Here is a 14,287-nt window from a genome sequence, read left to right on the forward strand (position 1 = left end):
TTCACTCAAAATACAAACAACTTTTCTAAAATGTAAGAAAAACATAGAAAATCTTATGTTATGTTTGACAAAATATAATTAAAATGATCAGTGGAACCAGTGAAAAGTTCAATAAACGTTCAAGAGAAAAAACAAACATCAATTTATCGTTTATTACATTTTATAAGGACGACTTCTGTTGAAATAAGGCTAGAACCATAAATTAACTTTATAAACATTAGATTTTTTTTTTTTTTTTGGTCCTAAATAGAAGATACACTTAATAATCCACCGATGACTAAACTAATACATAGATGTGAACACTAACAGTGAAGCTTTAAGGCTGGTGGTTTGTGATGTGACGCTGCCCCCTGCTGGACCCACTGTGTTCATACAGGTTCTGGTTCTGGTTCTAAACTATCTTGTACAAACCCACAATCTGTGTTAAACTGACCATTAAAGAAAATCCTAAAACAATGACAATTCATAAGAACTGATTTACTTTAGTTTATTTTTGTTGCCAAGATACAAAGCAGCTTATGGATAAAATAAAATAAAAAAACCAAATCATATTTACACAAAGAAGTAAGAATATAGATACGATTATGGGTAAAAATATAAATATTACAAGAATAAAGTTGAAGCGCACCATCAGGTCTGTTGTTTTCATCCTGTTGCTTCATTTTTATCTTTATGTTTTTTATCTTTGTGTCACTTCAGTCTTATTTTGTCATTTTCATTGTGTCGTGTCATTTCCATATAAACTCTTCCAGACATGTTTCGTCTGTTTTAATTAACTCACATATTGTTGTTGTATATTTTCCTCTGCTGATCGGAACCAATAAAAACATGAACACACATGTGGTTAGTGCCTCAGCTGTGATCAATGGAAGTGTGATCAATAATATTCACTCCAGCTGGGGTTAGTAGTGACGGGCAATAATATGAACAGGGTTTATTTGGAAACATACACACACAAATACTCAGTTTATCTGCACTGCAAAAAATATTAAATGAACTGAAGGTTAACTAGTTGTGAATTCAGACGATGAACTATGAACATGAATGAATGAATTTTATTCTGTATGAACTGAACGTTGAACTAGTTCATGTGAACTGTAATAAATAATGAATAATAAAGTAGTGACTGTACTTTATTATTCACCATAAAATGAGAATGAAACAAAAGGAATTTATGTCCTTGGAAAATTCTACTGGATTTTACCTCACAGAAATGTAATGAGCTTGGTTTAAACAGACTTATCTTCTCTTTCAGAAGTTCGCTAACGTTCCTGTGGACTGGACCAGCCTCAGTGGAACAAAGAAAAGGAACTGAACTGATAAAGACGGCAGTTTGGATCCATAAACCAACAAAACACTTCCATAAGGTGGACAAAGAATACATGTTCAACAAGCTAGACGTCTGCGAGCTTCTTACATTTACCAATGCACGTCAGTATCATGACAGTCGAACCGAATTTACCATCGACAAGAAATGAACAAGTGAAGATGGTTCAGCTGGTTTTGGCGCCAACGAGGTTCAAATGGTACGGTCCAAAATAGGGGGGTCTGAAACCGTTTTACATGGAACTGTTCCTACAAGAAACATGACATTATTATTATTATTATTATTATTATTATTATTATTATTATTATTATTATTATTATTATTATCACTAGTGCGTTGACCCGTGGTTGTAGATGTGGTAGTTTTGATGCTGGGCAGAGCTGAGTTTTGGGAAAAGATGTTTGTCTATATTTATAAGTACTGACATAAAAATTGTTTGGTAAATCATTCTTTAAAATTTAAATGACAATTAATATATTAATAACGATATCTAGGGGCTGAAGATAGTAGAAAGTAGTTCCTGTTTTCAACTGCATTTCCCATCATGCAGTGCGGTACTGCACTTCCTGTCAACTGTCAAGGCCAAAGCAACATGATTATAATTCTATTGTTTTCCTAAATTACTATCTCCCAAAATACTGGTCCTATCAGATTGCTGTTTTCTCTAGCCCATGGGTCAGCAACCTTTACTATCTAAAGAGCCATTTTAGAACAGAAATGGAAAAACAAAATTGTCTTGAGTAAAAACATATCCCTATATGTTTTACATCAAAGTGTTGACTGTTTAAGAAAGTCTTTAGGACTAGTTTGCATGGAATATGTTGAGAATAAATCAAAGTTTTGGTGCATTTACAGAACTACACTTAAGAAAATGCCATTATTGTGTTGTGCAGCAAAAATGTACTGGTATGTGAATACTTTCTTTGGAATGGAGACTACAGATGAATACCGTTAGTGTCATAAAATACAAAGTACTCTACTATGACTACTTCTGCTGCTTCTATTGTTAGATTCATTTGGAGTAGACTCCACATTTTTACAGCTGCATAACATCAGATTGACTTCATGGTTCTGACAATAATAGCAAAATGTGAAAAAAAAAAAAAAAAAAGCCTCAGTGTAATTCAGTTCCATGTTTTTGACAAAGCCACATGGAGCCACTAGAAAAGGGCCCAAGAGCCAAATGAGCCACAGGTTGTCCACCCCTGCTCTGGCCTCTTCCTTGACTGTAAATGTGTCGTTCCTGTTTTAAACTTCATTTCCCATCATGCAAGGCTGCTTCCTGTCCCTCCCCCTGGCAACTGCTTAGCAACGTGAATTAAATCAGTCCCTCCTGATATTAAAAAAGGACATTTTAAAGATTAAAAAAAAGTCTTTAATGTGGAGATGGGACTCTTTGTGGACTGTTGGTACTAAATTGGCCAGTTCAAAACGTCTACATTTCTCAAAACTGTGCAGATTCACACAGACAGACGCTCTGAGACCTTCCACTATTATAATACAGACTATTTCCACAAAATCAGAAAAATTATCCGACCCACCACAAGCGATATTTTTGTCTCTTTATGGGGTCTGGGTCTTCATCAGGGGGTACAGACCCTCCCAGTACCCCCTTCAATTAAACTATGCTTCTGGTCTGGACTGAGTCTCTAACTGGACGTTAGACGAGGACAGTCCCAGTGTTGGACGTCAAATGTCCAACTGTCTTCCATGTCTTCCACTGACATTAAACCCTGAGGCTGCAGTGTGTTCATCTGCTCTAAATGAGGACATGTTTGAATCATGACAAGCTTTACTCTGAAAAACTCATTTATTCATATTTAAAAAGTTCATATAAAAACATAATTTAACATTTTAAAATATTTCCGATAAAAAAAAATCCTCAAAGGAAACCTGAGTGAAGAACATTATTTACAAGTGCCTCTAACTCCAACAGCAGCATTTACACACATGTTTATGAGATGTGAATGTTTTCTTCTCTTCATCGTCATTAACAGAAACAGTCTTTTCCATCACTGCTGGAGTTTGTGTCGTTTTACAAAGAAATTCTCTTTTCTTTGGACAGAAAAGTTTTCATCAACCTCTCATGTGATATAAAACTGTACTGAGCCAATCAGATTGGACTCTCAATACATGCTGATAAATCTGATCCAATCAGCTGGTAGATGAGGCCTTGGCCTGTTTACATGACCATAAAAATCCAATTACTGGGAGTAATCCGATTACTGCTTTAATCAGATGCATCGCATTTCCATGCACTTCAGAAATGCGGTAATTGAAAAACCCTGCTTTACGTGTTTCAGTCCATTATTTGATTTCTTTCAGAGTACGTACGTACGTTATGACGTAAGACGTACACTTCCTGTTATTTTCAAACCATGCGGTCTTGTCTGGAACTTTCTAAAGGACAACTTTTGGAATGTGTCTCCATTCCTGTATTTCCTGCCGTCAGGCAGATGGAGGATGTTGACAGTTTTCATTTGTTGTAGCATGAAATTAGTTTCCTTTTCACTCCAGAAGTGAGTCTTCACTGACTTTTCGCTGCTACGTGCCAGGTTTGTTTAGCTTTTCCCTTTGGCTCACATTGTCGCAGCGTAACTTCTGTTCACATAGATTCTTTTTTTTTTTTTAACACAAGCGCAGATGTTAAAGAACGAAAGAAACCAGATTAACCTGTATACATGCATGAAGACATCAGAGTATTGGGGAGAAATCCAGGTGTGTTAATCCGATTTCTCATAATCAGATTACTGTTATCGGATAAAGACAATCAGATTATCCTGTTTACATGATCACCTGAATAATCTGAGAACTCCAGACATCGGATAATGATCGGAGTACTGGTGTGCACGTAAACGGACTCAGTGTCATCAGCAGCCGGTTCAGAACAGGATCAGTCACATGATCAACAAGTCAAAGTGAACTGAAGACATCTTCTCCCCTGGTAGATGTTCTGCTGATTCCTCAGTAGCGGCTGAAGAACAAACAGAAAACAGACACAAATATTAAATGGATGAACTGTTGTACGCTGTCGCAGACATTAGAACATCTTTATTATTATGAGGAGTGAAAACATGTTTTTGGTTCATTATCAAATGAGACAAATCAGGCGATAGTCACCACCACAGCTGAGGCAGATGGTCTCTGTGGGTTTGTCAAAAAAAAGAGACTGATCTCATGAAATCACGTTGTGTGTCACACCAGTTCTTATGGCATTTGGCGTGCTATATGTACGCATTTTTGTTCTTTGGCATGTTATTCAATGCCATTTGATCACATGTAAATTTACGCCAACATCTCTGGTTCACATACCCCTAACCCTCAGTGCGTTTTATTTGACGTGGTGTGAACAAACACATGGAAACCTCATGATGCGTACAGATGACACACCAATTAAAAGTGGTGTGTATATTTATGCGACTCATGATATCACGTTGTTGAGGAAGGACGAGTGGATCTTAACCCAATCGAGCATCAAGTCTAATCCCTCCCATTTCACAACCTAAAGGGCTTCAGGGATTGGCTGCGAATGTCTTGGTGCCACATCCCAAGGCTCACCTTCAGAGGTCTGGTGGAGTCCAGGCCTTGGGTCAGTGCTGTGAATGGAGAACCTACACGATATTTGGAAGGTGGTAACAATCTAATGTTCCAACATATGATCCAGTTGACCTGGAGACCACTTTTAGTAGACCCTCACCACCGTAGACCTGCCCTAGTAACTTTGACAACTACCACACTGTGATGGTGATGACTAGGTGAGAACATCTACAAACCTGCAATTCTTGTTGGGCGTTTGGACTACTTACAAAAAGTGGTCTAAGGAACTACAACTGGACCTCAACCATTTAGCATCTATGGGAGCATTGTACTATTCCCACCTACCTAATATTGTGTAGGTCCCTTTTTTACCCACCAAAACAACTCTGACCCAGGTCCTGGACCCTGGTATCAGACACCAAGATGTTAGCGGTAGATCCTCTAGGTCCTGGAAGTTTCAAGGTGGTGGGAGGGATTGAACCTTTTTGTTCAGCACCTCCCACAGATGCTAAGTTGGGCTGAGATCTGCTTGTCCTTCCTTGGTCCACTTCTTGTCATGTACTGATCAGTACAGACCAGGAACACCCAACCAAACCCAACAAGTTCTAGAGATGCTCTGACCCAGTGATCGTCGTCATAATCAGACCCTTGTTGGAGTTGCTCATAATCATACGCTGCACATTTTAATACGGCCTCAGCCTCCAGAAACCAGAGGAACCAGGGAGAACTTGTGAGAGGTTGGAACTCAAGTTGAGATACATGAACCTGATTCAGATTGTGGACTCTGGTTGTACCTCAAATGACCATCATCTGGACACTCAGACCTAAAGACTTTGACAACATCACATTTCTCTGCCTGTGACTGACCTTCTGATCCTTAGTGCAGGTTTCTCAGCTTCTTCCTCAGCTCATTCATGTTCATGTTCTTTAAAACCCTCCTGGTCACCTCCACTGCTCCCGACTCCTCATACCTCTGCACCATCAGATCAACTACACGGACTGCCGTTGCATTCTCCAGCTGCTGCTTTCCAATTGGCGAAATGTCACCCAGTTTTTTCTGGTTAAGGAACCACTTGAAGATCTCAAATTCACTGTGTCCCAGATCTTCCAGAACACTGAGGAGCTGCCTCTTCGTCTTCCTCTAATAAAACAGAACAGTGTGAATGTGTTTATAAAACACCCTCAGGTTTAGAAGATCCACCACAAAACACCAGGTTTATTCTGCCGTTACTGCACCTTGTATTTTCCACCGATTTTTCTTCTTCTACACAGTTGTTGTCTCCATTGTCTCCTTCCAACCTGTGGAATACAACAGATCCCATTATTGTCCAGTTCCAGTGGCTGAACCAGGACTGTCATGAGACCAACATCAGGTTTTTCATTTTCTTTGACACTTGTCTGCTCATTAGAGTCTGAACTGGACCTTTAGTTTTATCACATTCAGCTTCTCTATCATTGATTAAAAGCCTTTCCTGAATGCTTGACTCTGATTGGTCACTACATGTGTTTCCACAAATGTGTTTAATGTACATTTTTAAATTATTACCAGTGAATTTTTATGGAAAAGACAATTTACCAAAAAAAACTTTAAGAATTTGACATAATGCTTACTCTTCCTGGTCTGACTGAATGTGATCGGTGATTGATGATAATTACAGTTGTCAATCATGTGTTTAACCTCAAAAGTCTGAGTCACAGGTATGCAACAGTACAGGTTATCCATGGTTCGGTACGTATTGTGGTTCTTCAGTCATGGTTCACAGTACGGTACAGTTCGGATGCAGAGGCCGACTGGAGCTGAAATATAACTGGGAGCTGATGGAGAGCCTTAAGGTTCATTTATGTTTACGTGATGTATGTAAATAGTTTTGTCCATTTCTGACGTCATGCGTCACTGCCTTCATACTTCCATGCGTCCTGACGTTGGAATGAGCCTTTCTCAATCAACCCACCAGAGGGCGCCGCTCTTAATTTCCATACTGGCCGAATACCACGAAGAAGAGTAAAGTTTTATGAGAAGAAGAAGAAAGTCAATAAAAACAAACATGGTGACGACAGAAGAGGAATTACGAATGTGGATACGAATGTTGATATTGAGAAGGGGAGTTTTCATAAATATGTCGGTAGTTTTTCACTAAATCACTATAATAATGTATTGGCTCCAGTCGAACTCCGGATCCAGCTCCAACCAATGAACGTAGAATTCTGTAAGTCAGTCATCTTGCAAAGCTCTAATATAAATGCGACTTGTCCGAAAAATTTCATTTGAAAATAACACAAGCCATACCACGATACATGCCAAACTGCGAGGGGTGAACTGTTCGATACGACGTGTACCACTGAACCCATACTGAGTAACATGGCAGATTCTCTACAGTCTGAAAACAGAGTCCACAGAAGTGGTCAAAGTCATGTTTTCTCTCAGACACTTGAATGACAATCTGTTGAAAGGGAATGGTGGAATTTTTGATCAATACCGCCAAAAAAATATTCAAGCACAGCAGCTTTAAACCTGTTAAACCCTGGTCTGTTTGTTTCCAGGTGGAATTATTTCAATGGAACACAAAACAGTGAAAAACCCGGCAACTTTTAAAGCTTATAAAACCAAGTTATGATCAAAAACGTCAAAGGTAAGGTAATCAGGATGATGTACAAAGAACTGGTCATTGAACTGAAATAAATCCCAAGCTTTCACTAATGACCTGAACAGGCTCAGAAACATGATTAACAAAGTCAAACCCAACTGAAAGCAGCTTCTTCTTTGGTGGGAGATCCTGCTGAGGCCTCTTAAATGCAGCAGGAGCTGAATGACAAACAGAAAGACACATTTTCTGAATTCAACTTCTTGATGAGTTTTCTTTAGATGAGTTTATAAATGCCAACACCAAAGACATGAAAAGCAGAGGCATCAGTAGGAAAAGACAAAAAAGGAGGTAAAAGATGTAGTAAGACAAAAAATAAAAGTTCAAATACCATCAAGATGAAAACAATGAAAACAGTGTAAATGAAGTTTTGGATGGTGACACATTTTGTTGTTTTCGTCGGTGTTCATGACAACAGTGGAATGTGAAATGAAACCATCCAGATGTGACCGAAATGTGGAATTTAACTAAAATATTACAATAACCACTTAGGAATTACAACCATTTTAACTATAGTCCCTCCACCTTGGTCAGATGATCCCCTGACAACACTCAGTTCTACCAAAGCACAGAGCCACCCACTCAACCCCCCAATCCCAGGTCTACTATCTTCATAACATCAAAGCCTGAGGGTCAATCAGCTGACCCAGACCCATTATTAATAAAACAGAGCTCATGGTTTTGGTTCTCCAGACACTGTTTCAGAAGGTTAGAACTTTCCCTCTTGAAATAAATGACTCCATCTGCCTCTCCTGGTCCAGGTCCAAGACCTGTTGTGTCTGACTCTGGACTCCATGCTCTCTTTCCAGTTCCACACCAAATCCTCCTACTTTCAAACACATCTCCATACTCCAGCCGTAGCGTTCATAACCTCCGTTTGGACTTCTGTAATGTTGTCCTGTCTAGGGTCTGAGGATAGCCCTGGACAGACTCCAATATGTCCAAACCTCAGCCACCAGGGTCTTCATCTGAACCAGACCCTGGTAACACCCGTCCTGGAACATCCAGTTTTCAGACACTAACCTGCTTTCTATTTCTCACACTAGAAGTATGAAGTGTCTGCCTTTAGTGATAGAGCTCTCAGTGTTGCTGTTCCAACTCTCTGAATGCTTTCTCTACATGTATCTGCAGTGCTTCACCCCTGGATGTGTTTAAAAACTCATTAAACACCATTTGTTCACCATAGACAACAACCTCCCTTACCTCTCCCTTTATGTAAGAAAAAATTCTGTCCACATGACCTTTGACAAAATATCTCTGAACACATAAACCACTGGGAACCTCTGCAAAGACTCAAACAAACTGGAGTTGGTGTTGGACTTTAAACTGTGGACATTAAAAAGCTTCACATAATAAAAGCAACAGTTTGTCTCGTCTGTCAAAACAAACATGCATAGTTTGAACAAAGTGGTTCGGAATATTTTGTGATTCTGTGAATAAAATTACTGGTGGATATGATGTATTTGGGTGGGTGGTGCACGGTTTGTGAGTTGTCAGGCTTCTTCTTGTGCACTCTTGTGGTTCACATGCTTACATTCTATTGTCAAGAAAATATTCAGGTCCTAGTATCTCACCAATAGTTTAGTCCCAGCTTTAATGTCAAAATAATACAGATCTGAGAAACGATAGCTCCTACACTGTTGATGTGTGATTCTGCAAGACAAAGTCTTACCAGGCAGGTTCATGTTATGATTCCAGACTTCTGTGTTGTTTTGGTCTTTGACTGTTAAAGAAACTTCTGTTGTTGTCGGTGGAAGCCGGATTTCAAACATCATGTGATAATTTGGTCCAAAGTTCAGGTCAAACACTTTTTCCTGCAAACGAGCAGTAGTTTCATCATCGTTATAGTAACCACAGTGAAATAAAGGTGTAGTTTAATCGACTCATTACAGTAGTAATGTAAAATTCTACTCACTTTATAGTGTATTTGCTCGTCTTCATAACAGCAGTCAACGCTGTACTTGTGTTCTGTGATGAGTTTGCATGAAGCAGGCACCCTGAGGTACATAGCTCTAGGCTCCTCTTTTTTCACCTTATGAACCATTAAAACAATAAACTATGAATTATTAAAACAACAGGATGATGTCATGTGATCATGGTCTCAGATCTACACATGCTTAGAATGATTGACAATTGCAAATGAAGGCAGCAGGTTCATTACTTCATGTAAAATCAAGAATGTTGGAGCGGCTAAAAACTTACGAAAGCTTTTACATCGTCCACGTTGACGTTGATTGACAGGAGATGCATTTCTAGTGTGTTTGGTGGTGTGAGGAACAGCAGAACTTGGCCTCTAACTTGTCTAGTTCCTCTTCTATGCCTCGAACTGACGCCAAATGAAGACAAATGTGGGACATCGATGACCACATGAGTGTCTGTGATCTCCAGCGCATCAATGAAGCTCATTCCATGGTTAGTGATGTGGGCGATGGACAGCAGGTTTTCACAGATTGGAGCTGTGAAAACATTATTACTCAGACACAAAAAGATACAAACTACATGAAACAAATAAAACTAGTCAGTTACAGAAAAATTACACAAAAAATTACACCATAACTACGTATGAACTCGTGAAACTAAACAAAGCTCACCTGAAGTAAAATAAAGAGAAAGACTAAACAAAACATTTCTACACTCAAAAAAATCTGTAGCTAAAAATACTGAAATGTTCACAGAACCACAGTTAACAAAACCCAAACTAACTTCCTTACCAGGTTCTATCTCACAGTGTGGGAAGTGGAGCTGACGAACAGCGTTATCTGGACACTCGATACTGAACAGCGGCCCTGCAGGTGTCCTACTAGCTGACTCCAGGAGGTCCTCATCCCATTGGACAGTCCTGTACTGAAGGCCCGCCTCCTTATGCACGACAAACACCAATCCAGTCCGAGTACAATGGAATGAACCTGAACGGGGACACCTGAACCTGTAAAACACCAACAAGTCATATTAACACACCAAGTATTAGACCTTCTGTGCACATGCTTCAGCTGTAGTTTAACATCCACTGGAAGTGAAGTGTATCTTCAGTTGGTCGGACAAAGATTGTCCTGTCATTCTGCAAGAGATCATTCGCGACTGCCAAATATGTCAGAGATACAGCAAGACCAAGCCGAAGCCTGCTGTTGGTTTGCCTTTAGCCTCAGAGTACAATGAGACAGTGCCAATGGATCTGCATGAGCTGGAACCTGGCATATGGTACCTCCACATCATTGACCACTTCACACGTTTCAGCGCTGGAAACATCGTGAGAACCAAGAAACCCTCGGAGATCATCAACTCCTTCATTCACTCATGGGTAAGTGTCCATGGAGATCCAAAAAGAATCTACGACAACGACAACGATGGAGAGTTCAACAATGAAGAGATTAGAGACATGGCAGAAAACTTCAACATTGAAACAAAGACTACAGCAGGATATAGTCCATGGAGCAATGGACTGCTGGAAAGACATAACATGACACTGACAGAGATCATCCTGAAGGTGAAAAGAGAAAATGGGTGTGGCTGGCAAACTGCTCTAGATTGGGCCCTCATGGCCAAAAACAGTATGCTCAGTCTGCATGGTTATAGCCCATACCAGCTTGTGTTTGGTCAGAATCCTAATCCACCCTCTGTTTTGGTTAATAAACTACCTGCTCTAGAGGGCACTACTGTGAGTACTAGAGTAGGGCAGCACATTGCAGCATTACATGCTTCCAGGAAAGTTTTCACAGAGGTAGAATGCTCAGAAAGAATAAGAAGAGCACTACGTAAGTAGCTCAGGCCTACAGATGACAAGTATGAGACAGGAGACAGAGTGTATTACAAATGGGCAGACAGTACAGACTGGAAGGGCCCTGGTGTAGTTATTGGTCAGGATGGAGCTGTAGTGTTCATAAGACATGGTGGGATCCTTGTTCGGGTGCACCAGTCCAGGCTGAGTAAAGTGAATGTAGAGGATTAGGATAAACAAGTACTACCCAGTGTTCCTGAAAATGATAAAGAAAATGAAAACACAGTTCATACTGATGTGTCAGAGAGTTCAGATGATGAGCAGAGTATAAATGGAGAAGAACAAATCACTGAAAACAGAGACAGATGTAAGAGACAGTCTGAGACAAAGTAATGTAACTAATACTGTAGCTTCTACTGATGTAAAACTAAGAACAGGTCAGACAGTTACATTTACAAACAGAGAGGATGGTGTTCAGCACATGGCCAGAGTTTTAGGTAGAGCGGGAAAAGCTAAAGGACAGTTCAAAAACTGGTATAATGTGCAGTATCTTGAACCTAATGGCAGTGAGGGACAAAAGCAAGCTTTAGACATGTCACATGTAGATAACCTTCACACTGAATGTGAAAATACTGATGATGATGTACTCATTACTAAAGACATCTCTTTTGATGCTGCTAAACAACAAGAGACTGAAAACTGGCAAAATAATAATGTCTTCGAAGCAGTCACAGACAAGGGTCAGAAATGTGTTTCTACGAGGTGGGTCTGTACACTGAAAGAAACTTCTAATGGCATTGTTCCCAAAGCCCGCCTTGTGGCAAGAGGTTTTGAAGAAGTCAATATTCATGAGTTACAGAAAGATTCTCCCACATGTGCATCAGAGTCACTCAGACTACTGTTAGCTGTTATCTGTCAAAACAAATGGAAGGTTCATTCCATGGACATTAAATCTGCCTTTTTGCAGGGTATGGAACTCTCGAGGGACATCTACATTCACCCTCCACCTGAAGCAGGCGTGGACAATGTTGTGTGGAAACTAAAGAAATGTGTGTATGGACTAGCTGACGCATCCCTTTACTGATATAACAAGGTTAAAGAACTCATGCTGAACACTGGTGGTAAAATGTCACAAGTTAATCCTGCTGTGTTCTATTGGCAAAATGAGCAGTCTGAGGTTACAGGAGTACTCGCATGTCATGTTGATGATTTTCTTTGGGCAGGATCAGATCACTTTCTAACTAATGTCATCCCTATACTTAAGGCTACTTTTCATGTTGGGCATGAAGAACATGAGAGGTTTTCATAAGTGGGGATGGACATTGTTACTGTTAGTGGTGTGGTACAGGTGCATCAGCACAGTTACATTGAACATCTACAACCTGTTCATTTACAGGCAGCACGGGCTGTACAGAGGGATGCTCCACTAAATGAGACAGAGAGAGAACAGCTCAGGTCAAAAATAGGACAGATTTTGTGGGTTGCTAAACAAACAAGGCCAGATGTTATGTTTGACACGTTACCTGGCATCCAACATTAAGAATGCTACTGTTCAGTCCATACATGAAGTGAACAAAGTGATTCGTAAACTTAAGTCAGAAAAGGTCACACTTAAGTTTCAACATTTAGGCAAAAGTGAGGATTTGAGTTTAGTTGTCTTCAGTGATGCTTCACTTGGCAATCTTCCAGATGGAGGGACACAAGGAGGGGCTTTAATTGCTCTTATGGGAAAAACAGGAAAGTTCTCCCCTCTGTTTTGGCAGTCTACAAAAATCAGACGTGTGGTAAGAAGTACTCTGGCAGGAGAAACCCTTGCCATGTCAGATGGTATTGACAAAGGAATGTTCATAGCTACACTTTTTTCTGAGCTCACTACTGGTGATCCTGCTCTGAACACTCTTCCCCTTATCTGTGTGACTGATAACCATTCCCTGTTTGATGCACTTAAGTCAACGAAGCAGGTCACAGAGAAGAGACTCAGGTTAGAAATCAGCAGTATCAAAGAGCTCCTCCAGACAAATAAAATCAAAGAAGTGTGTTGGTCAGATGCAAAGTCACAACTCGCTGATTGTTTGACTAAAAAAGGTGCCTCACAACTCATGCTTCTTAAAGCACTAGATGAGGGAGTATGGGTACTGTGAAGTTATGCGCACTAAAATGCATTTATTTGTATGGGCTGTTTATGTCATTGTTATGAAGTCTTACATAAACAAGCATAATTAAAACGTTATTAGAATGTACAAGCACAGTTATGTTTCTAAGAAAAGCACTTGTCTATGATAACAGAATGTTTCATTTGTTAAGGTAAATCTTTTCTTTATTGTTCATATTTTTTTATTTTATTTTAAGAGAGAGGGAGATTGTTAACTTCCTCTGTGATGTGGTGTGCTCCTGCAAGAGTCTGTGATGGTAATGCAGAAGGACATTTGATTTGATTACCGCGTGTAGGTGCTGTGATGGAGGGAAATAAAGAAGTTTCTGAAAAAGAGTAAAAACGTTGTAATTTATCAAGTTTACACTACTCATTTTAAGAAGAAAGACAAGCTCTACATGATGCACGTCCTAAAGTTAAGAAGACTTCATTCATATGAGTCAAAACTCAAAGGCTGACAACAGGAAACCAAGTGGATAAAGGTAAAGAGACGGTGTTAACACTGTCCCAGGACCCACTTAGTGGTTCAGTGTGATCACAGTTGAACAGTGTGCCAAAGTAAACACCTCAAGGTCCTCTATGACGTCGACAACAGAGGCCACCAAAGGTGGAGAATTGCTTCATCAGTACTTGCACTTAAAGATGGTCCATCAGATTCTTCAAGATTACTGTTAAAGGATGTATAGGTACTGCTCAACCATCAGGACCACACAGTGAAAACATACAGGGTTTTTAACAACAGCTCAAAGTGTACTACACTCCTACCAAACAGGTAGGACTACAAGGCTCTCCAGGACCTCAGCTTGTGCATTGTTATGCTACATTCCAGAGTGCTGGGAGATGGGAACTTTCCAACGTCCAACTCGGTAAAACGCATTGGAACACCTGTCCAAGCTGGAGGTCCTTGTTGCAAA

At 39.9% G+C, this 14,287-nt stretch overlaps 1 protein-coding gene across 3 annotated transcripts in view; it reads right to left on the minus strand.

Moving 5' to 3' along the window:
• Positions 1–3,908: 3,908 nt before the first annotated feature.
• Positions 3,909–14,287, minus strand: part of LOC115411292 (uncharacterized) — a 75,002-nt gene continuing 64,623 nt past the window's right edge. For all 3 annotated transcript variants that reach the window (XM_030123373.1, XM_030123375.1, XM_030123376.1), the window contains 8 exons: positions 10,218–10,432; positions 9,709–9,962; positions 9,422–9,538; positions 9,179–9,320; positions 7,609–7,667; positions 6,101–6,163; positions 5,732–6,005; positions 3,909–4,301 (listed from right to left, as the gene is read on the minus strand). In XM_030123373.1, the coding sequence (XP_029979233.1) occupies positions 5,742–6,005; positions 6,101–6,163; positions 7,609–7,667; positions 9,179–9,320; positions 9,422–9,538; positions 9,709–9,962; positions 10,218–10,432 (1,114 nt within the window). In that variant the 3' untranslated portion in view covers positions 3,909–4,301; positions 5,732–5,741. The remainder of the gene's footprint in view (positions 4,302–5,731; positions 6,006–6,100; positions 6,164–7,608; positions 7,668–9,178; positions 9,321–9,421; positions 9,539–9,708; positions 9,963–10,217; positions 10,433–14,287) is intronic.

Source organism: Sphaeramia orbicularis, chromosome 20, assembly GCF_902148855.1.
Source record: "Sphaeramia orbicularis chromosome 20, fSphaOr1.1, whole genome shotgun sequence".
In the NCBI taxonomy this organism is placed as follows: domain Eukaryota; kingdom Metazoa; phylum Chordata; class Actinopteri; order Kurtiformes; family Apogonidae; genus Sphaeramia; species Sphaeramia orbicularis.